General features: G+C 42.1%; 1 protein-coding gene across 1 annotated transcript in view; it reads right to left on the bottom strand.

Moving 5' to 3' along the window:
- The window catches only part of T265_03191 (hypothetical protein), a gene marked incomplete at both ends in the record, with an annotated part of 59,845 nt that overhangs the window by 1,574 nt on the left and 34,917 nt on the right, over positions 1-23,354 (bottom strand). The window contains 10 exons of the mRNA XM_009167610.1: positions 286-402; positions 2,204-2,430; positions 3,709-3,937; positions 4,238-4,368; positions 5,656-5,884; positions 6,546-6,664; positions 8,000-8,109; positions 10,298-10,440; positions 17,239-17,458; positions 18,549-18,746. Coding sequence (XP_009165874.1) covers positions 286-402; positions 2,204-2,430; positions 3,709-3,937; positions 4,238-4,368; positions 5,656-5,884; positions 6,546-6,664; positions 8,000-8,109; positions 10,298-10,440; positions 17,239-17,458; positions 18,549-18,746 — 1,723 coding nt within the window. The remainder of the gene's footprint in view (positions 1-285; positions 403-2,203; positions 2,431-3,708; positions 3,938-4,237; positions 4,369-5,655; positions 5,885-6,545; positions 6,665-7,999; positions 8,110-10,297; positions 10,441-17,238; positions 17,459-18,548; positions 18,747-23,354) is intronic.

Below are 23,354 nucleotides of genomic sequence, written 5' to 3'. Positions count from 1 at the left end.
AGCTAAAAAATCCTTCAGGCTTAGTTATGCTCTTCCGAATCTGGAGGGAGTGTCTTGAGAACACCCCAAATATACAGATGAGTCTAGGTGGTTAGCTAAGGAGTTCGTGCAATTCAGAATCATCCAGGTGAGTAAACTTGGGGAAGTGGGTTGTGTGGGGTCGCGGTGGGGTGAATGAGTGTAGTTGTCATTTTGTTTCCCACGGTTTGGGTGGTAACCAAGTGACTCTAGAATTAAAATTCACTTTGGAGATTCATTACGGTCAGTAAAGTGATGGCGACTTACCTTGAGTAGCTGAACCATTTGTCATTCGGTCAGGAGTGTATCGTTGATGTCCATTGGGTAGTTTGAATCCGGGTTGGAAGACAGAGTAATCTATGGATCCGGTGAAATCCTTTTCACCTAAGTATACCAGTATTATAAACAATAATAAAAGCAAATCCCCACGAGAAAAGGGAAAGTGAAGAACTTTCGGTAAAACTTCGTTCAAAGGACAGACAAGTAAATTAGCTGAACTAACTTTAATACCAGTGACAGATTATCTTCCACATATCGCAGAGGTAAATGTATTTCAACAAGGCTTTAATTACTGTACATTGTACCGATGTGGGATACTGCAAGCACTATAAGAGGACTTACCGGCATCCCAGGGGTCATTGAACTGACTGTCCATCCCCAACTGGTCGCTGTCTAACCCACCGGATTTCGCGGTGTGACGTTTTCGACCCAGGCGTTTTCGGCGGCAACAGCAGACCACGATGATGATGATTACAACTGAAACAGAATAGAAATCTGTTACATCAACACCAAAGTTTAGTGTGCCCAATGTGGTCGCAATTTCATTCAGTTAGCTTGACCAATAAGCCAGAGTAATGCAACCATCCGCTTAGCTTCCATTAGATTATAGTAGTAGAATTTCGAATAGTTATCGTATAGCAACCTGTAGTACGGAAAACTGTCTCCGAACACTAAACATTCGACAGTCCTTTAACAATGCACAAGTATAATTGGTGTTTATCGTATACCCCCGAACCGCTACGAAGTTGGCTCATTTGGCTTATTCAGTAGGTTCCACACTCCTAGGATGGTCTTAATAGGAGATCACATTTCTAAGCCGAATAATAGGTTCTAATCAGTTGTTCTCGACCAAGAAAGTTTCGAAACCCTAGTTTTGTTCATAATGACTTGATTTCGAGAAGAAAACGATGCTAAGCTGCATGGTGGAAAGCAGAAAACGACTTATGGCGTCAAGCATCTGTCCCAAGGGTCAGTGTTGTAGTGAAAGAAACAGAAACAGTGGAGAGAAACAGAAATGGAAGCAATAAGAGTGAGGGTTGATGATAGTCAAACACACTTGAATATACCTAATCAGCATGTCAGACTCACTGTTTCGAGTTAAACGCTGTTGAACATTAGACATAGCAGATATATAAAGGTTTATCCAGTAGAAAAGAGTCATGCTTGGTCTGAACTGATGCAATAAGCTGGAAAGCCATTTTCAACTCAATATTCGGAAGCACAAGAATTTTCTTTCGTGGTATGTTGATACATTCATCCAGATTTGTTGTTTCCCTTCTTTTATACCGAATGGATACCAATAAAAAAAGGGTCCCCGGCTGTCTTTTGGAAGTTTTAATAAATCCACAGAGTAATTGCAAGTTAAGTTTTTCCTTTTTAAAATCTCTCTACCCTTGGTACTCTCCTGAGGTGCAGTTTTCCAGGTTCTTAGAAGACCAGATTTTTGAAGCACAAAAGTTTTTATTACCAATGGTAATATTACCAATCGTAACGGTCGCACAGTTCAAAATTTCACATATCCGGCTTGACCTTGAATAGTGATAGTGTGAGGAATGCTGTGCAGCTGAAGATATGCAGCCCATGCAACTTATAGAGAAAGGTGAATTATTGGTTCCTCATAATATTTATGGGAAAACTGTTTCACATTCACGTTAACAACATTGGAAATGGGTTGACTGAAGCACGTTTGTAGACGGTCTGTTGAAAGTGAGACCCTAATAGCCGCCAAGTAAAAGGACAGCTTACTTGGAACTGAATGACTTTTTAAGGTAAGCATTTGCGTAAATTCTATGCAGCGCTTCTTCTGCCCACCCCTTTGGTATCCTACTGTCAGATTTAATTGGCGTGCATTTTGGAAAGAAGAATTACAGCGTGTACTTCACTAGCGTTGTCCGGGCAAACTTACTGATGAGTATGATCAGCAACACGATTAAAAGTATCCACCACCAGGCGAAACCGGCTTCTGCAACACCGCGTTGCTCACACAAATCCCCGGTCCATCCAGTGTCACATGTACACGTGAAGTTTTTGTCCATTGTAGTGGCATTACAGGCCCCGTGGGCACAAGGATTCGGAACGCATTGTTCTGGTAAGCAAATACCTTTGGGATTCATCTTCATTCCAGCAATACAACTAAGGGGTAAAATTGAGAACCAGAACAAGACGTTGGGAATTTTTGACAAGTAACGAGGAAGAAACTTCATCTGTATAAACGGGGAACGGTTCAATGTATAGATCATAAAGATGTTTTCACAATATCTCAGCTATTTTGCCTATATTGTGTGAGGACAAAAACTTCGGGAGGGGGACGCTCAAGGAGGTTTTATCTCTTACACCCATTAGGCACAACTAAACAAAGCCTAGTTATCAAAACACACATGGGGAGTGAGTCTTCACACAAACCTGGATATAGGAAACGCTGACGCGCGGTCCAAATTTTACCGGAGAATCTCACAGGGGCTACTGGTTCAATACCTGGCTCATCCAATAATACTTTAGGAATATAACACCCACTGACGGTTAACTAAATGTCCCCAACTATCCAGGTCCCCAGAAATGTTCTGATACAGTTAAGCCATGCACTTGGTATTTAGATAAATACTATTTTGAGATGAAGATCAAAGGGAGACTGAAGGAATTTTTACACACTACACGAGTGTGATAAGTCACGGATTGGTCTTCAACCCAAGAGGGTGAATCACAAACCTGAATAATATGCGATCAAACTCTGGTGTATGCATCAGACTAGCACCGCTAGGCTCCACAAGGTAGTGATTGCTCATCATCTGAAAAATCTGAGTATGGTCCTTTTGGATATGACGTGGAACTGATGCCGTCTGAGAGGCCGCAAAAAACCGTAAGAATAACCTACAAGGTGTTTCGCTGACGTGGAATTCCACGGAAGGATTAGGAATTCGTTGCATGACAGCATCAGGTATACATCTAACCGACGAAATTTTTCACTATCAGTCCGCTCCCGTGCTCCAAGTAGTGCGGTGTGGAGGATGATGGAGCGAGTTTAGCTTCTGGGTGGCTATCGGTCGCACAGTTCTCAGATACTCCGATTTCTGAGCAATTTAAGTGCTCGGTAAGCTGTTACTACTCATCAAATATTCATATCCCCTTGCAGGTGGATACTACAGTTGATCTGTACATCTCAGTGTAGTTGATTTTTCATTAAAAATGTAAAATGACACATCAGCAAGGCCGACTTTTGTCCCTTATAAATGACATTTTCGTGGAGAACTTCATTTTATGGTTAACTTTGATCACTTGAAGTCTAATTAAGAAAACTAAGTTAATTTTACTATGTTATAACTGTGAAAACGCCTTCCTATAAGTTCATTGTTTGTTTCTCTCAAAACTTTTAAAAGTGTTTTTTATGAGTAAACGTCTATACTTCGGACTCACTCGCACCGATATCCTCTCCATTCATCTACGCACACAGCACTTGGGTCACATGGAGGTTTGGGGTCAGAGTTGCACAAACTAATCCCAGCAGAACATGATTGCTGGCGGCCCTGTACAGGCCAGTCAGTGTGTCGCGCGTACCACGGATTTGCGATAACTTCTAGTGGGTAATCGTGCTGAATGTTCCTCCAGTTGCTATCAAAATCCACCCATGCATCATCAAGACAGGCTGCGGGAAGGGGAAGAATTAGACTTCATGAGTATACCTAAGAGAGCTGGGTGAAAACTAGTGTATTTACCTGGAGATAACAGGTTATGTGGCCGTTATGTGAGCACTCTCGTGAAAAGACCCCTTTAAGTAATGCAAAGTTGAACGGTGACATACAGGGCAAGAATAACTACGATATTACAGTTGGCATCTGATCATTCCCTGGATTCGTCCACAAGCGTCATTTATTAACTGATAAGTTTGCTTCGTTTTCCAAATGTCAAGCAGAATATAAATCTTCCGTCTTCTTGTTATGCAAACCAGTGTCACATGTACACGTGAAGTTTTTGTCCATTGTAGTGGCATTACAGGCCCCGTGGGCACAAGGATTCGGAACGCATTGTTCTGGTAAGCAAATACCTTTGGGATTCATCTTCATTCCAGCAATACAACTAAGGGGTAAAATTGAGAACCAGAACAAGACGTTGGGAATTTTTGACAAGTAACGAGGAAGAAACTTCATCTGTATAAACGGGGAACGGTTCAATGTATAGATCATAAAGATGTTTTCACAATATCTCAGCTATTTTGCCTATATTGTGTGAGAACAAAAACTTCGGGAGGGGGACGCTCAAGGAGGTTTTATCTCTTACACCCATTAGGCACAACTAAACAAAGCCTAGTTATCAAAACACACATGGGGAGTGAGTCTTCACACAAACCTGGATATAGGAAACGCTGACGCGCGGTCCAAATTTTACCGGAGAATCTCACAGGGGCTACTGGTTCAATACCTGGCTCATCCAATAATACTTTAGGAATATAACACCCACTGACGGTTAACTAAATGTCCCCAACTATCCAGGTCCCCAGAAATGTTCTGATACAGTTAAGCCATGCACTTGGTATTTAGATAAATACTATTTTGAGATGAAGATCAAAGGGAGACTGAAGGAATTTTTACACACTACACGAGTGTGATAAGTCACGGATTGGTCTTCAACCCAAGAGGGTGAATCACAAACCTGAATAATATGCGATCAAACTCTGGTGTATGCATCAGACTAGCACCGCTAGGCTCCACAAGGTAGTGATTGCTCATCATCTGAAAAATCTGAGTATGGTCCTTTTGGATATGACGTGGAACTGATGCCGTCTGAGAGGCCGCAAAAAACCGTAAGAATAACCTACAAGGTGTTTCGCTGACGTGGAATTCCACGGAAGGATTAGGAATTCGTTGCATGACAGCATCAGGTATACATCTAACCGACGAAATTTTTCACTATCAGTCCGCTCCCGTGCTCCAAGTAGTGCGGTGTGGAGGATGATGGAGCGAGTTTAGCTTCTGGGTGGCTATCGGTCGCACAGTTCTCAGATACTCCGATTTCTGAGCAATTTAAGTGCTCGGTAAGCTGTTACTACTCATCAAATATTCATATCCCCTTGCAGGTGGATACTACAGTTGATCTGTACATCTCAGTGTAGTTGATTTTTCATTAAAAATGTAAAATGACACATCAGCAAGGCCGACTTTTGTCCCTTATAAATGACATTTTCGTGGAGAACTTCACTATATGGTTAACTTTGATCACTTGAAGTCTGATTCGGAAAAATAAGTTAATTTTACTATGTTATAGCTGTTATAACTGTGAAAACGCCTTCCTATAAGTTCATTGTTTGTTTCTCTCAAAACTTTTAAAAGTGTTTTTTATGAGTAAACGTCTATACTTCGGACTCACTCGCACCGATATCCTCTCCATTCATCTACGCACACAGCACTTGGGTCACATGGAGGTTTGGGGTCAGAGTTGCACAAACTAATCCCAGCAGAACATGATTGCTGGCGGCCCTGTACAGGCCAGTCAGTGTGTCGCGCGTACCACGGATTTGCGATAACTTCTAGTGGGTAATCGTGCTGAATGTTCCTCCAGTTGCTATCAAAATCCACCCATGCATCATCAAGACAGGCTGCGGGAAGAGGAAGAATTAGACTTCATAAGTACACCTAAGAAAGCTGGGTGAAAACTCGTGTGTTTACCTGGAGATAACAGGTTATGTGGCCGTTATGTGAGCACTCTCGTGAAAAGACCCCTTTAAGCAATGCAAAGTTGAACGGTGACATACAGGGCAAGAATAACTACGATATTACAGTTGGCATCTGATCATTCCCTGGATTCGTCCACAAGCGTCATTTATTAACTGATAAGTTTGCTTCGTTTTCCAAATGTCAAGCAGAATATAAATCTTCCGTCTTCTTGTTATGCAAACTTACCTTTCCCAAAAGAATATGGAGACCAAAGAGTTTTGGAACCCGATCGCTTAGCATAAATTATACTTCACGGTTTTGGCTCTACATACTGAAAAAAATGCATTTTCAGCATTGAGTTTCACATAATTCTACATGAACTCTGAACTTCTAAGTAACTATTCGTTTAGTTTCCACAATAACATTGAGAGAAATACCTACTTCTCTGTTAACTAAAAAGACAGGCAAGTGAACATTCTGGTCCACAGAAACTCCCTCTGGGCAGGTGGAACAATGAATGATAAGGGGATCGACTACCTTTCTCAGGTTGCCATCTTTCTAGATAACACTTCTGTAATAATTTTAGTTTTTACTCAAACATACCTCCATCGGCGTCCCTGGCGATAACCAAGTCTGCAGGACCTGATTTGACCGGCGAGTGGGATACTCGGGATGCCCGATAGAAGTCTTTGTCCAAGCCATCGATCTGTATTTCAATAAAACTGAAAACACGAAAATGCCTTCTAGAACAGGAAAGAAAATTTTCAACACGGCGTCTTTGCCAGTCAACAAATTTTGTCTACCAAAAAATAGACTGGTAGATAGTGGCGTATTATTTCATGATGTTCACGAATGAAGCAAACAGTGATGATTGTGCGCAATGTGGACACTGCTGGCCCATAGTTACAATTTATAACTACTGTTGTTATAATATATTGCCTTTCAAATGTAGATGTTTGAAGAATTCTTGGAAGTAAATCGTGGGAAACACAGGGGCCTCGAGAAGATTTCCTGAATCAGTCATAGTACTGTCTCCTGAAGTTTCAAGGGACACTATTTTGGCACTACTTTGGAAGGAGTAAGTCTACCTAGCCTAGGATAAAGGGGAGAATGATTTGCATTGGGCGCCCCAGACGGACAATGTGCAAACGCAAGGTCAGGTACACGTGAGACAAATAAGAAGCTGTGTGGCTTCACGTAAACTCAAACCTTAGGTGCTTGACATTGTCAGATGCTCGATAGTGGCCAAACATGGAAAGGATTACTAAACATCCAAGTGGGCTTACTAATCCACGTAACGTAGTACGGTAAGCATCAAGTTGGTGTAGCTGGTCTGTTTCATGTATCACGCAACAGTCGTTAGTCAAGCTCCCTCTGAAACAAGAACGTTGACTCAAGATGTTCAAGAAAATACTCACAGAGACAGTTACCGACTTCATTAAGTATTCCATCCTGCAAGTGAAGTCAGTCCATGCTGTTTCGTCCTTATTGCAGTCCTCATCAGCAGTGTACATCTCTCCATTCTCTGGGGAGGTTCGAACCCGTGACATCCTAACTACCAGGTGACTACTGAACCGTTGATTCACGGGCGGTTGTCAGAGAGCTTTAATAGGACATTTTAATAGGACGTTTTCACCGAGATTTAGTCGGTGAAAGAAGCCATCGAGATTGGCCTTACTGGTCTCACTCACGGTGTAATGGCATTACCGTTAACTCAGTCGAGAGGTGGACACTTCTGGTAAGCATGATGACATTCAATTGGCTTTGATTATCTGAACAGTTCTCTAGGTGATAGAAACTCTGGAGCACAATGCTCGCTCTACTTCAGTTATCTCTCCCAATGACCTTTTGTGTTTTCAATCAGTCGGCCTTAGATTTGTCTGCTGTTTGCTCCTGCCTTTTTTGTGACATCTAGTCGTTTACGTAGGTCATAGTATCAAACTCCTTGCACGAGGCCAGGAACTGTCTTGTTTGCTGCACCCGTGTTATCCCATACTAAACATCGATGAAACTGTAAGGTGAGTTTGATCAGAACTGTGAAGAGAATGCATATTCACCTTGGGAAAAATCCGATCTCATACAAGTGCCAGTTGCCATCAGAGACGTTCACTTTCTTTAGTTCAATTGTCACCGCACCAAGTCGCAACTTTGGAATGCCGTAGTTAACCTGTGTGGGAGAGGTGCATGACTCGAGAATGAGGCCAGCTACAGGACATGGGAGAATGTGAAGTTCAACGGAATTGCGGTGTTTCAGGGATAAACAGTCAACAGTGTAGGCACACTCATGCATGATGACAAACTAGCAAAACGACAGGGCAACGGTGGCCAAGAAATGCGACAGCCTACGATATGAAATGTAATCAGTAGACAAGACTATGGATTGATTCCACTTTGTGAATACGTGTAAGCAATGTTTGCACAACTTTTAGATGTGTGGATCGGTTTCTGGGCCTCAATCGACGATATAAGACACAGTGGCTTAAAGGATTTGTGACTACTGTCGTAGCTCGGAGTAACGCTGATCTCTTAGTAGCTTTAAAAAGGGGTACAAAATGAGACAACTAATAAGGATATGGATTTCTGAGCTGAGGATGGCTGGCACAATCTAGAATATTATCGATCGCAGTGATGACTGTTTTCCGACAGTGTACAAAAGTAACTTGTGTGATCTCTGGAACTGAGGTGGCCTACAAAAATTCTGGTTCCACGAAATTGTCTGTCAGAAGCGTCAATCACTTGACTACGTTACCCACTAAGCCATGTACCTCCTTTCCTTTCCACGGAGTTTCCACCCATGATCTGCGCATAAATTTTACACCTGGATTCCGGCAACATATAAATTTATGCTTTATTCTCAAGCTATCCAATATTATAAAACGAGCATTTCTGCCGTTCGTACTTCACCTTAGACCAGCATAATCTTTAGTACGTCATTACCAGACAAAGTCAACAAGCCAACAGTTTGTGGTGCAAATGGGAAAACCGTTGACGTTAGCCAATATTGCATAAGGTTGATTAAAACAAGTTCCCATTCAGTAGGTATTCTGAAAGCCAATGCCCGGCTAAACCACCCAGCAGCCACAAGGACCAGCAGAGCGATGCTTGTGACGGGTGGTGCTCGAGTGTACAAACACGGACACACCGCACTGACGCCACATCGACTGGTGATAAATCGAAGTGCAGTGGTGCTGGAGTGCACAAACACGGACACACCTCTCCTTAACAACGCACTGATGCCACATCGACTGGTGATAAATCGAAGTGCCCAGCTCAGCTAACACACCTCTGTGCTACCTAAATTGCTAACACTGTCCTTGTTACCTTTAGAAATCCCAATCCATTGCTGGCACAAGTAGACTTAGAATTGCCAGTGACCCTCTGTGCTACCTAAGTTGCTAACACTGTCATTGTTACCTTTAGAAATCCCAGTCCATTGCTGGCACAAGTAGACTTAGAATTCCAATGATTGGACTTGTTATAAAAAAGAGGTGCCTAGAAAACAACTCTGATTTAAACTATGTTAGTTAGTGCACTTTCTATCACTCTAACAAAATGTTGTTGGTCGATAGATGTGTGCATACGTGTGTACGTAGATGGTTAGTTTCGGTGCGGTTTGGCGGATAGCGACATAACGCTTGTGTAACAAGAGCAGATTGGTGAGCCTTAGATATGGAAGTTTGCTGTGATATCAGAAACCTGAGGGTTTAAAAAATGAATGAATAAAACTGAGTGACGTCCCTGTTGAGTACGTAAAATGAGAGAATTACATAGTCGTCGAATTACTTTAATGCAAAATCTGTTGTATGTCGCAAATGTTTCTGACCATGTATCTCTTTGTAATGTACTACTCATAAGGTTGCTGGAAATCCGTCAGCAACCTTATGAGTAGTACATTACAAAGATATACATGTATCGCGATATATCGAATATCTTAGCGACTGAAACATAACATGAGGCGGTACAGTTGCCTTAAAACATCACAAACGAGATTCAGCCGGGTTCCTGGTGAGTCTCTCGAAAAATCATATTAGTTTGCAAATGAGTGTATATTCACTAGTTTCTGACCATGATTGAGAAGACTTCACACCTGCCACAAATCACACTGGCATTCTACTTGTGTAGAGTCCATTGATTGCTGTGGTTTGAGAAGCAGGCCACTTGAAGGTTTTAGAGCTTCTTATGCCTGAGTCTGTCATTGGCCCCCCTGCTTAGTCAACATTTACTGCAATTCATCCACAAACACGTTCGCTCAACTCGGCAAAATTAAATCAACCTTAGAAAATAAATAAATAATCTGGAATTCACGTCCTTAAATTATAATGCCAAAGTGACATAAGTGGAAAAGAACCACTTACCGTTAGATGTAAATTCCATGAGGCAACGACAAGTGCTGTGAACGTCATTTTTCGTGTTCGAATACTTACTCGTACGCGAGCCGGGACGATGTCAACGAATCTGGCATTGTATTCAGCCGCGGTGGTTGACCAGGGTACAGAAGCTGTGGAGGAGTGCAAAGATACTTATTAGCAGTCTTTTACTTCCGAGTTTTAAACTGGGAGGCGAAAACATGCCAAAAATCGGTAAATGACGAAACGAGTGCCGCAGACTGATGGCAACGTAGCACTTTCCGCAAAAGATGGTATTTAAAACCGTTATCTTTGTGAAAGACCATCTAACATAGTATCTTAACGCTCAGACACAGTAGGCTGTTAGTCAGCTAAACTGCCTCACTGAAAAGCTTTTCTAATTTATGAGTTCATATCGAAGTTGTCTCTACCGAGCTTCTGACGCTTGTTTACCGTAGGAAAGCACACAGGGGTGCGGTTGGCCGGGAACGTTGTTGGAGACTCCTCATTTAGAACAGCCTCCCTTTAGAAGGATCCGTGAAGGGTCAGTACCGTTACTTGTTCTTCCAGGTTGATGAAGATCTCATAATTGTTTTTGATTTACACAAACCAGCCACTCCAACAGTCTACCAGGTCAAAATAGGCCCTATGTGGAGTCTAAGTAAGAACCAGACTTACTCGCCCCCATATTTACTCTCATGGGAAATGGGTTCAGGTAAACTAATCATCCGTTTCTGGACATAAAACCATGAAATAGTGCGCAAAATATGGTATACTTATTTCTGAAAAAAAGATGTCTAGTAGCCAATCACATGCACCTGAATGTGGGATTGCAAACACTGCCCACATTGGTAGATATTTGATATGGTCTACTGGACACTCAGGTCCTAATTCAGTAGGTCTATCGAAACATGTGCTATTTTCACAAGTCAACTTGGTAAATAAGGCTTACTGGTTGCGGAAACTGCAGCTGTCAAAAATCTCTATATCATGGGTGAAACAATCGGTTCACCCCATTTGAATTTCTCCCACGTTTGGCCATGTTTAATCAAGCATCATTTGGTGGTTCCATTTTGTATGACTAATTCTCCAGTGTGGTAAAGCGACTTTTGTACAAGATTACCACTCTTGTACAGATAGTTCGAGAAACTGTTTGAGCAAACGTTGAAACAAAAGAGTTACTCAGTTCACCAACGAAGACCATTCGTGCTAACACCCTGTCGACCAGTCTTATTTGCTGTTTACGTCAGTGGCTGGTTATCGTTTGAGCCAAAAAAATTCATTCAACTCAATCCCAGGATGTCCGTCAAACAATAATTGTGCTCAGTAGCCTTAGCGGCGATCGCATAGTTATCTTGGCAACCACCCTGTGTTGGGTAGACCGTCTACTGCCTTGTAAACCAAATGGCTTTGCAGTGACTTAATCGCTCCTGCCTCGGTAACCTTAGCGGCGATTCCATAGCCATCTTGGCAACCACCATGTGTTGGGTAGACCGTCTACTGCCTTGCAATGGCTTTGCAGTGACTTAATCGCTCCTGTTTAACCAGATGGAAATCCTTCCCTCTGAATGCGTTGCTTGTGTATTCCGGTTAGCGGTAAATAACTTACGCATTTACGGGAGAAGATCAGCTCCACTACGCTGTCATAAAATTTCCACCGCGAAATACTGGAAAATATGGGGCGAGGTGGCCTATGTGGTTAGAGTGCTAATTTACTGACCGGAAGGTCCGTGGTTCGAACCCGACATCTGCCTCTCGACTTCCCCTGTATAGGCTTGGGAAACCTGGTAGTATCCAAGCCCTCGTACGGCCTTCGGGTGGCATGGCAGTTAGGCACCGAAAGGGTGCTACTGGAGAACATATAAGGCATTCCAAATGCGAGAGATTAGTTATTTAGAATGCTGATTTTACCAGGATAGACATTAGATTTATTAGAAACCCTTATAATATGCAGGTAGATAGTTGACTGTCACCTTAACATCGCCATTTCTCCTGTCTGACCAACAGCGCTAAAAATTGAATATTTTGGTGTTCCAGAAGATTTCAGTGCTGACAGCATTCTTGTCAAGCATTTTGGTAGTCCGTCTTACAGGATCATTCTCGATATACGTAGGTGAACCCCAGGAGAGAGCTTTTAGTTGATCCCTCCAGGCTCTTCCTGACAGTAATGTCTCCTTCAGAACAGATATTTTATAGCTTCTTTCAGACATCTACAAACCCAGTCGTCCTAAATACCAGTGGACAATCGAATAGTTGTCCGAACTTCGGACGGATGAGCGCCAGCCAGGACAAAAAGCGTGGTGGACTGCTCTTCTACTTTGTATGCAGCTTCCACGGTTCACCACTTTTATCACAATGAAGAAAAGCAGTTCGGGGGCCTTGAGTGAGGAACAACTTGGTAGTGTACAACACCCACCAGACGCAACATAATTAGGCAAACGTCGAGCTGGAACTCTTACTGTGGATACACATTTCGATCAGTGGTTAACACCCTTCTCTCAGATCCCAGATAGGTAGTATAGCCACTCAAAGTACCAATATGCCACGTCGAGTTTGGGGAGGTTTACAGGACACAAACGCCTGGTGCGATGAAATTGATAGGTTGTTTATAAGGACCGAAATGACGTTAAAATTAACCGAAGTTAATTTTCCATGATTATGCATCTATGGAATCCGTTTGAAGTAAAGCAGCGTATACTTTGTGTACCACAAAGACAAAGCGATGTTAGGCACTGATTGTTATTCTGTGCATAAACATATGCCTGCGAATAGAGACGATTTTAAGAACCATGATAGGGTCTATGACGTGAATACATTGCAAGGGGTGCTTTCTTAAGGCATTATACTGACAGTCAGAGGTTGTGTTCATTGCTGTTTGTCCGACCGTAAGGTCACTGAATCCCACCCCACTGACACCATCTAATTGCGAATCATATTTATTTTGATGGAAGGCGTGCTTAAACTCCAGTTGCTGGCATGCATAGATTATTCAGCAAACAATGTTTGGATGGCCTTGCATACTTGTTCGAGAACCACAGTGACAGTGAATCTGACAACATCGGTTCGGCTGTTTCTTAAAAGAGATTTGCGACAACGTGATGGGTGTGTTTGAGCCAATCAACGTGTCAAGTTACACACCCATTTTCCAGCACTGTATCTCGTAAGAAGCAGGATTCCTGCGGTTTCTAGGGAACTGTTTTCGCTCTGTGTAGTCAGCTGAAAGAGGTTGTCACGAGCGCGTGGTCCTGACCAGTAGACACAAAAGTTTCGGATTGTAGGAATAATCAGAAGCAGGGTTGAAAGATCAGAGCCACATACACCGCTGATCGGAAAACTAGATGGTTTAGGTCCACAGATGGGCAATGACTTTGAGTTTTGGTTACGCAACAGTGAATGGTACACTTGGATCCCTTCAGGAGTGGTTTATAAGAAACGGATGCGGATGAGCCACGTTTTGACCTCCGCCTTTAGGATTCATATTTGCGCCTTATAGACGTACTGTGGTGTTCGTTCGGTCACACACTATGGTAAATGAGAGCCTAGCCAGTGCCTAAGCAGTTGCAAGGGACCCGCTGGTTAGAATGGACGGTAGACAGAGTGTCAACACAAACCCGTATTAAAGAAGATTATCTCACCAGATGTAGTGAATCAGGCGGACAGTGGGTTCGCCATTGTAGACTATTTTCAAAGCCAAATTCGGCTTTCGGTTAATTTCGGCACCAACTAACAGAATATGCATAAAAATCATCGCAGAATTTCTGCGGTCCCGGTTTCATGTCACTGTGTTTTTTGTCTGTCCATTCAACTCTTCGTCTATGGCATGTTTCATGTACATGTTTCATGTACACACCTGATGAGAGCAAAAGAATCTAAGAAAATAACCTGACACATTTCACCTGTTCCTTTGATTCGAACATTTTCCAGACACCTGAAAAGAATATTGCTAGACTCATTTGCAAATCAGCTTTTTTTTCATGGGAGACTCAAACGAACCCCCCGTTTTTGATATTCTCTAACTAATGTACGAAGGCCGCCTCATGTTTCTGGTCCATTTAGAACATAAAACTGACGCAAACTCGGGGACTGCGCCTACCTGATGAGCTTCAAGTAGGGCAAACACCGGTCGTGGGCTGTCGAAGAATACGCAGCAAATTTATGGGTAGCTCCCTTCATACTGCTAGTACTTACATCAAAGTATTACCTTCCAATTTGGGAAGTTTTGGTCCATCGCAATTCAATTGTGCTGTTTCATTTATGATCTTATTACATTCCTAAGTGGTTGTGTATTCAAATTGTGACCAGTGTTGTACAAATATTTTTGATACAGTCAAATTTAGTCGACGTTTAGTTCAGTGAGTGGAATAATGTATCCTCAAAAATCCAAAAAGTTCCCAATGTCATCAAAAAGTATCTCAGAAAAAGGAATGATTCGCGAGTGGACCGTCTAACTGAAAAGTTCTCACCCGAGATAGTCAACTCTCGACCAAATGATGTGAAGTTTGTCATTGAAAGACGAGTGTTCTTATATCCCGTCTACGTGTGAGGTGATCACACTGCTGATCAGCCCTCACGGCGAAATCCTGCAGTGTTCAGCTACGGGTCGCGGGTTCATACCCTTCTGAGATGCTCACTGCCCAGGATTCCCAGAGGGGATCAGAACAACTATACAGCGCTCCTCATTATTCGCATAGACTGGCCCCGTTTGCCAGACAGACTCTCGACTGAAACTCCCCAGCTTCCTATCAACAAGCAACCTTGAATAGACGAAATGAAGGCTGATAATATGTTCACGAGGTGATATATATATATATATATATATATAACAAAGCTGTACGAGCAAAGCTATTTAACAACTATGGTATTGAATTCCAACACTGGGCGGTGGAAAATATGTTTTCGGTTATGAAAAATGTCACCTCAGTGTTTAGGAGCTAATTTATTACTTGAATAAATTTTGTATTACCTTGGAAGCTGTGTAAAAGCTGTGCAAATTCTCCCGACTGAAACTACCCTCAGGCGGTCAGTAGCCTACTGTAAGTGTCGAACAGCCGACGAATGTTGTGAGAACACTTCAACATCTGGAATGGAGAACCCGCACAAGCACTCCTGAAGAGCACACTTCAGCCAGAAGGTGAAAGGAAGCACCTAAATATGCTTCCACAAACGTACAAAATAACGGCTCAGGCGAGAGTTTTCAATTTGGCCAAGGGGCAAGAGTGTGATGACAAGCACTTCTTTATGTTTTTGTTCAAATAACGAGTTTTGTCTCATTTATTCGGAAGATATTATATGAATCATTTAGCCTAAAATAGCTGTGAGCTGGTACAAAAATAACGCTGTCCGGATGAAGATTAGACTTGATTTTATTTATAATCGTAGCAAACCTTTGCTCAGCAAACTGATAGTATCACATTTGTTGAAGAGAGAAGACTTTCACGTAGGCGTGGTGATAAAAACAGGAGAATCATTTGTGTGTAGTTTAAACCGGGTCAGCTCGAAACTGTATGCGGAATTCTCATAGGCAAACTGTGGTTTTGAAAACGATTTTTTACTGACAGTTCAACAGTCGAGGTTGTGTGACATCAGAAAACCATGTACTAGCCCTCCATTGCTTTCCATGGGGCTTGCCTTGATGGGCTCTATATTACACAGCGTTAAAATCATGCGGAACTGACCAACGCACCACCACGCATGTCTGTTCCGCTTGCTCAGTTATTTTCCTCACCATAGAATCCATGAGGATTTTTAGGCCTACTTTTGAACTTCACTCACAATTTCGGGATATCTTTTGATGAGTTACAATGAGTATTCCAACAGTTCACAGTGTAGAAGAAAGAATATTCTTTTGATTTAGTAACTAGTTTTTCTGTCTTTCGCTAAGGCTATACATCATCATGCTAAACTCAGAGACTTAGCATAAAGTGTCCTTGCTCATAGTGTAGAATAGTCAAATATTTGTCAGAAATTAGAAATTTCAGAGCGAAAATAATGTACTGTATTATGGCATCATATGATATTTATGTCCGTCTGTGGCTGCGGCGTTTAGAAGAATAAACCGGAACGTTCCGCTGAAATCGAGTTAGTCTAAACTTTTCTTTCTACCACGGTCTATTCACTTCGAAAACCACAACACGTAATCAGGAAAGGAGAGCGAAATATTGATCCACCTGTTACGGATTTGACAACTGAATTGTGTTGATTACTCAGTGGAACTGCTTCGTTAGTTGGGATTTTGCTTTCCATGGGTACCCCCAAGCGTTTGGCTGCTAGCATTTTTCAGGCATTCGTAGGTTTCAGTTTCTTGGAACTAATAGGGAGCAGTACTCGTTTTATCAATGAAGGTTACATCAGGGACCTTAACACCTATAACTTATGAATGAATGGGACCTTACGTAGGATAAAAATAAACTAATGCAGACTGTCAAGTCAAATAGACTAGCCAGCACCATGCTTACCATCAAAGTGTCGTCTGGTGCCAGGTATCCGTACACCGTGGAAACAATAATGAAAAATATTGAAAGTACGTATACAGTGAGCAAGTCTCTTCAACGAGTGAAAAATTCTGGTCATATTTCAGCTCGTTGGAGAGTACCTGAAATTTTTATTATCCAGAAGAACCAACAATTTTGCTTGGTTTTCTTAATTTTGCGTGTAGGATGACCCACCACAATGGGCTGTCATTGTACACGGACGTGTGTTTGTCAGAATATGATGCGCGCATAACCCAGCCAGAAGTCTAAACTTAAGGTATGTTTGTAAGAAATAAACCACCACAGAAACCCCATTTCACCGTAGATTTTAACAAAGTCCCGTGTCAATTGAAGTCAAGATAACAACAAGTGTATAAAATTACTCCCTGGCTACTCCCTGGCTACCCAGTATTTCGGACTTATGATGGTCTTGTGAGTAGAGTTTTACGTCTAGACGGAATAAAATAAGGCTTTCCCTACCTCTTTCACACGGCCATCGGTCCGGATTGAGAGGAGGTGAGGCATTTGGTTTGTATCCCGGATAGCAAAGACATGTTAGCATGTCTGTGGCGCTCAGAGCATTGTGACACATTCCATACGGACCGCAGACCTTTTTGTCACCTTGTTTACATCCCTGTTCGGCTTTTTGACACCCTCGCTTTGAAGGCTGTTGCCAAAGAACACCGTAGAAATCCAGAACCTGATCAAGATGGAGAAGAAGGGTTCAGGGTATGAGGAAGATCTTAAATAACTACATGATGATGTGGGATATAAATGTGTCATCAGACAAAATATTGGTGGTCTATTTGTTTATCCCGTGCAGGGCGGATAAGGATCGAACAAAGAGTAGCACTTGGATAGCACATGCATTTTGACTATGCGTTTGCTACCGAGAAGCATAAATTTTTACTACTCTAGAATTTCGGTGTTGCGGATGGCCAAAGGTCACACAATAGAAAAGTAGCTGAAAGAATTGACACAGAAACTGGATCAATATACCAACGCGGACGCAAGATATGTTAACACATCCACACATATCAATCTGTTTGGGTCAAAATTAAAATGAACTTTGTTCACTCTGGACAGAGCCCACCTCTTTTTGAAGTTGTTTTTTTAACACACGCACCTCATTTCATATGCTGAGTCTTGACTGAGGAGGGGACTGTTTACTTATCTGTGTACATGCTGTCCCTTGACAGGTTTATTAACACAGTTTCAATCGGCTATTGTTAAAAAAAGAATAACCGTACCGTATTCGGTAGAAATGAGGTCAACCATAATGAGCGATGGGTGTGGCATCTGCGTAGATCAATAAGTGGCGGAAGGTCACAACTATAATATCAGTTTTTTCAACGCTTCTGTCACTGTGGTCGGGTTGTGTCTATCGCTTGAAGGATTCATTCACGGAGATTCGGTGACATTTGTCACAACTGTGGTCCATGTTGGTTAATTCCGTTTGGAGCGATTTTTTCTATCTCTTGAAAGATCTCATTCGAAAGTTCAAGGAATAATCCCTTCTGATTCAAGGTCATGTTTTAGATGTTTAGATGTTTAGATTATGTTTAGATTCCTTCTCTCCGGATGTCCCACCGTGTTTATGTTGAGGTCACGGTCAGCCTCACTTTAAAAGTATAATCTCTTGATTAGATTAAATGAACCAGGATGCCAAATTAGGTACTTTTGGATCGTAGCACAGTTTTTCTGTCCATCGCTACTTGAATGCAGTGCAGCGATGTACATTTGGGGATACCTGGATGCCTAAATCAGTCGGTGACTGCATACCAACTCACTTCTTCATTGATCATTATTTTATCCAAACAGCCATCAAAACTTTTCAGCGTGGCACCGGGTTCTGCTCCCAATTGAACTGTTGGTCCAAATTCGAAGGAGAGTGGGCTTGTATCAACCGTTTTATGGAGTTGGCATAAGGCAGCGGCGCTATTCCGGCACCGATCTAGGAGAAAATATACTGCAAGTTTGCCCTGTGCCTGAACAGTGAGGAAAAAACAGGGTAATTATGTTAGCCAAAGTAAACAACACATTGTTTGTTCTATGTAGCTGTCTGATTTGAAAGGGCTTTGCAGAAAAATTTTTGTTCGGGAAAATTAATGGAATTCATTTAGCAGAGCGTTCTTATTTTGTGTACCCAGTTTTCGCCAAAAACTGAAGGCACCATTAAAATAAGAGGTGTCATGGGTGGTAGGAGTTTGAAAACATCAAACTTGAAATAAGTCACGAGTAAGATAGTCGTTTTTTACAATTAGAAGTTTATCGTTCAGCAAAATGCAGCTGAATCGGACATTTGTGAATGCTCCAATCATGCCAGTGATATTTACCATCCAGTTTACACGAAGTAGGCATTATTCAATTCTGGTAGTTCTGGCGTGCCCATAGAATCGGAAGATTTCCACGCCCTGTAACCATCGATTGCAGTGGCGCACACTGTGTGTACGTGTTTCCTAACGGGTCACTAAAGCGTGACAAGCGGAATTCTCTGGTAAACTCCAGATGGCTAGGTGGAACGTACTGCTTGTTTACCGAGATACAGCGCGGGCTACGAACCATTCCACTTAATCCAGGACTGGTCTTGTTTACTGTAAATCCCATAGAAGGGCACATTTGGCTACCAGCCATGGAACACTACAGCTAAGATAAGATGTACAAACCAGCTGGGCTACATCTTTGTCAAGGTTTTGGTAAGGTCGAAGCCACATAAAATACCTTAATTTTCAGACGTACAAACCAGTTGGGCCACATCTTTGTCAAGGTTTTGGCAAGGTCGAAGCCACATAAAATACCCTAATTTTCTAGCTGGTACCATAGCGCCAGCGCTACCCTACGGATGCTCTTTGCGCATTTAGATAATTTTCGAAACCTCCGAAACCGTACCCTCCAAGTTGATGATGCCGTTCATATGGATTATACAGTCCGACAAACGTGGCTGGCAAACTAACCAGAAAAATTCGATGGTCCCTAAAGTGCCACCTGACCAGGTATTTTCTGTTCCGCTGGCTAGGCTAATATAAAGCTTGACAAAACTTAGCTTCGAGAAATCCATAGACCTGAATAAGCGAACGATTTTCAGAGCTTTTAGAGTGAAGCAGATTCTTTAGTTGGCCTTCTATTTTCAGAGTACTTGAAAGTATGAAGTTGCAGTAGCTGCGACAACGTCGGAATCTCACCGTTTGAACGCCAGTATCTGGTAAAATTTATCATCGCGTAAAGTCAACTACTTGGGCTTTGTTAGTAGTATAAACAAAATGGCAATTTCATGGAAATATTTCGAGCCAAATTGGATGAGGGGATGTCAGTAGGCTGCGAATTGTTAGATTCTCAACTTTTGAGTACTCTGAACATAAGCTCACAACTAATGCCCCAAAAGATTTGGATAATCTGAGGGGTCGGCAGCTGTGCTGTTATCACTGTTAAGGCAGGAGCAGCAGCTGAGTATGCAGGTCACTGGCGGATTAAGGTGTAATAAGCAATATCAAAACGGTGAATAGAAATAGAGGTATTACTGGCTTTAGGAACGAAATGGCTGTGGTTTATCGATATACCTGAACATCCCATACCGATTGACTACGAGTTTTACTCAGTGCCGTAGAAGACGAAGGCACGTATTAGTTTTTTCACAGGAAAGCAACGCAAATTCAACGGGACCGTTCTCCCTCCACATCTTCATAATTGTGCCTGATTTCTGTGATGGAGTTTTCGGTGTTCTGAAAGTTTGACTTCGGCATGCAACTGTGATATCAATTTATGTATCCGGTTGACAAATTATTGCGTATCTGCATTTGCTGTAACACTTGTTTTCCCTATTCAGAACAGAGAAGTCTTGGTCTCAAGCCGACCAAAATACACAAACCTGTTTACACCCGAATTATCCATGGAACAACCCTATGCTATCACCTGCAACGTTACATTATGCAAGTTTTTTTCCGGAAACTGATTACAAGTCAGTTGTTTACCTGTGATTACCAATGAGGAATGGATATTTCAAACCATTTGTTCAGTGACGCACGATTCAAATTCAGTTTCAATAAACCTCACACCAGTAACTCTGTAAGCACTTGTTTTTCACCGGAGAGAGTAAGGAAATCGTGGTCTATAAAACTTTGACAGACAATCCAAAATGTGCATTGGCTCATTTTTCGCACACATACTAAAAATTATACATATATTCTCAGTGGAGAGATGGTTTTTTAATCACGATTAAGGGTGTTTCCTAACTACCCGGCGAGCCCCTAGTTAGATATGTGGAATCTCTTCAATTCAGATCATACAACTATGGTCCTATTACCAAAGCTGGACACCTAAAGTTAAAGGCGAGTTTGCTTCAGTCAAACAAAACATAATGACTGCCTATGATACGTCTGAAGCGTCATGGCTTATTTTTCCGAAGTTGTTTGAAACTCTTTTCCAATTCAGTTTCATAGAATTTAGAAAGCCGAGTACTGTTGAACAAATGTACTGCTCATCCAGTCCGATTAGTAGGCTGTAGAGTTATCGATTCGGTTTGTTATCCCATCTACTCAGTTACCTCTTGGTTTGAGAGTATTAATGAGCGTTTAGATTTGTCCGTTATTTGCGACGATCCAGGAAAGTGTGCATCTGTGTCCACTCAGAATCAAATCAATCAGGAAGCTTTTGCCCACAAGGAAAAGTGATGAACCAATGCTTTTCACTAGTCTAACTAGGTTTGCCTATTTTCCCGGGCGTTTTGTGCACAATAGCCGATGGAATTCTTCAGCCGAACGATAGAATAAATCCGACCTTGTGGCTTATTTTTGAGTGAGTCACCATGCTGACATGGCAGTCTCAGCTAACAGGATACGTCAAAAGGCCGATTGTCAAGGCAAATTAAACGCATTGTGACAGCGTACGCTTTGGGGCTAAGAGGCCTACAAGGAAAAGAAAACAAATGATTCGGACAAACAAAATGATATATAATCGGATGACACATCAGTGTCACCGAAACAGGTACGCCGGAACTTTTCAACAAGCAGTTCGAAGTGATGTGTTGTATTTGAATTCCAATCCAGACTTAGGTTAGGAATTTTAGCTGTTGCATCGCAGCCAGGTAGGAATCCGGGTAACGTACTCTGACACTTTGAAGTAAAGTATCAAAAAGCAAAGCATCCGGACATTCTATTTGACAGTGTTTGGGATTTTCTGTCTTCATTTCTATAGTACTCCTGGTAGTTCCGCCAAAGCCAGCCGTTTGCTTGACCGCCTGCGCAATCCGTTGCTGTCACTTTCAACAAAGGATTTCAGTCTAAATTTGATGAGAATGTGGCCATATCAGACTGTATGGATCTGTGGTGTTCTGCCCCCTGGGCTTGACAGTATACCTGCAAACGTATTATCACCAGTCCACGTAGTATCATCAGTATGGGTTACATCAATGTGACATCACTGTTCGGCAGTCCACCGGTGTGAAGGCGTTGAACTATGTTATGTTTGTATATTTTTCCATCCCGTTGGCCATAGGCTAACCTTTGATGATATTTGGTCGTCTGAAGGACTGACCACGTTCGACGATTCGTAGACCTATCCTCTGGTTGGTTGAAGCCCAGTTGAGGGTCTTTGACGTCTTGTGACCTGACTTGCGCGGCTTGTTCCACTTTGCATTTGTACTGCTAATTCTATTGTTGGTGTGTTGTTTGGCTGATCTCTCCGTGAGGCACTTGGTTTGCTTCGGTTTATCCGATTGCTTTGACGATTCTTTACATGCAGCGGTGCATAGTTTGCACCGGTTGACATCATATATATATATATATATATATATATATATATATATATAAACTTTCTGGCCAAGAGTGCAGGTGATAATGAACCTTCTCACAATGCACGAACGTCATTTTCCTTGATTGCTTTAGCCTCTCTCAGAATTGACATGGGGACAATAGATCGTCCTTTCATCTGCGTAGACCATTTTCCTCCAGTTCATCGAATATAGTGTTTATGAGACCCAGTGCACTTGATTCCGTTTTTTTGGTTCTCATTGGTCCTGTTGGTCGTCTTAGTGTAATAGTTTGCCTCTGGGCTTGTGGGCTTGTGCAATTTGTTATGGTTGCAGTAACTTGTTGTGAGTTGAGCTATATTCCTGAAATACGGACGAACAACCCAACTCCTTCCTTATTCGCTTTTTTTTGCTTCTGCTGCCTGGAGATCATTTTCTCTAGGCTTCTAATGGACATTTGTGTATCGAACTCTTCGTTCTTCGTTCCCTCTCAGTTCAACAGATCTACAATGTGCATCTGCTCCTCTAAAAAGTGCTTGGATTCAACAAACATTGGCTAGTAGTCTAGTATCTAGTTCGTGTGTGTCTGTTAATGAAGCCAAGTGTGATTAGCCTTCTCCGCATTCCTGAAAATGCGTTGATGAAGACGGAAGTTGATTGTTCTGCTCAAGAGATATCGCAATCAAGGGTTCAAAACCGTTCATATATATATTCCGTATTCTTGTTTGTTTTACCTGAAGAGCGAATATAGAGTTTAGCGTTCTGCATGCAGATTGAGACGCGCCCCAGTACGAATAATTGACCATCAAGTTAACCAGAAAATTTAAAAGTATATCCAAAATGGCATATTCAG

Source organism: Opisthorchis viverrini (genome assembly GCF_000715545.1).
Source record: "Opisthorchis viverrini unplaced genomic scaffold opera_v5_44, whole genome shotgun sequence".
NCBI classification, from domain to species: domain Eukaryota; kingdom Metazoa; phylum Platyhelminthes; class Trematoda; order Opisthorchiida; family Opisthorchiidae; genus Opisthorchis; species Opisthorchis viverrini.
Note: the sequence above shows the minus strand (reverse complement) of the source record. Positions and strands in the feature narration are given on the sequence as shown.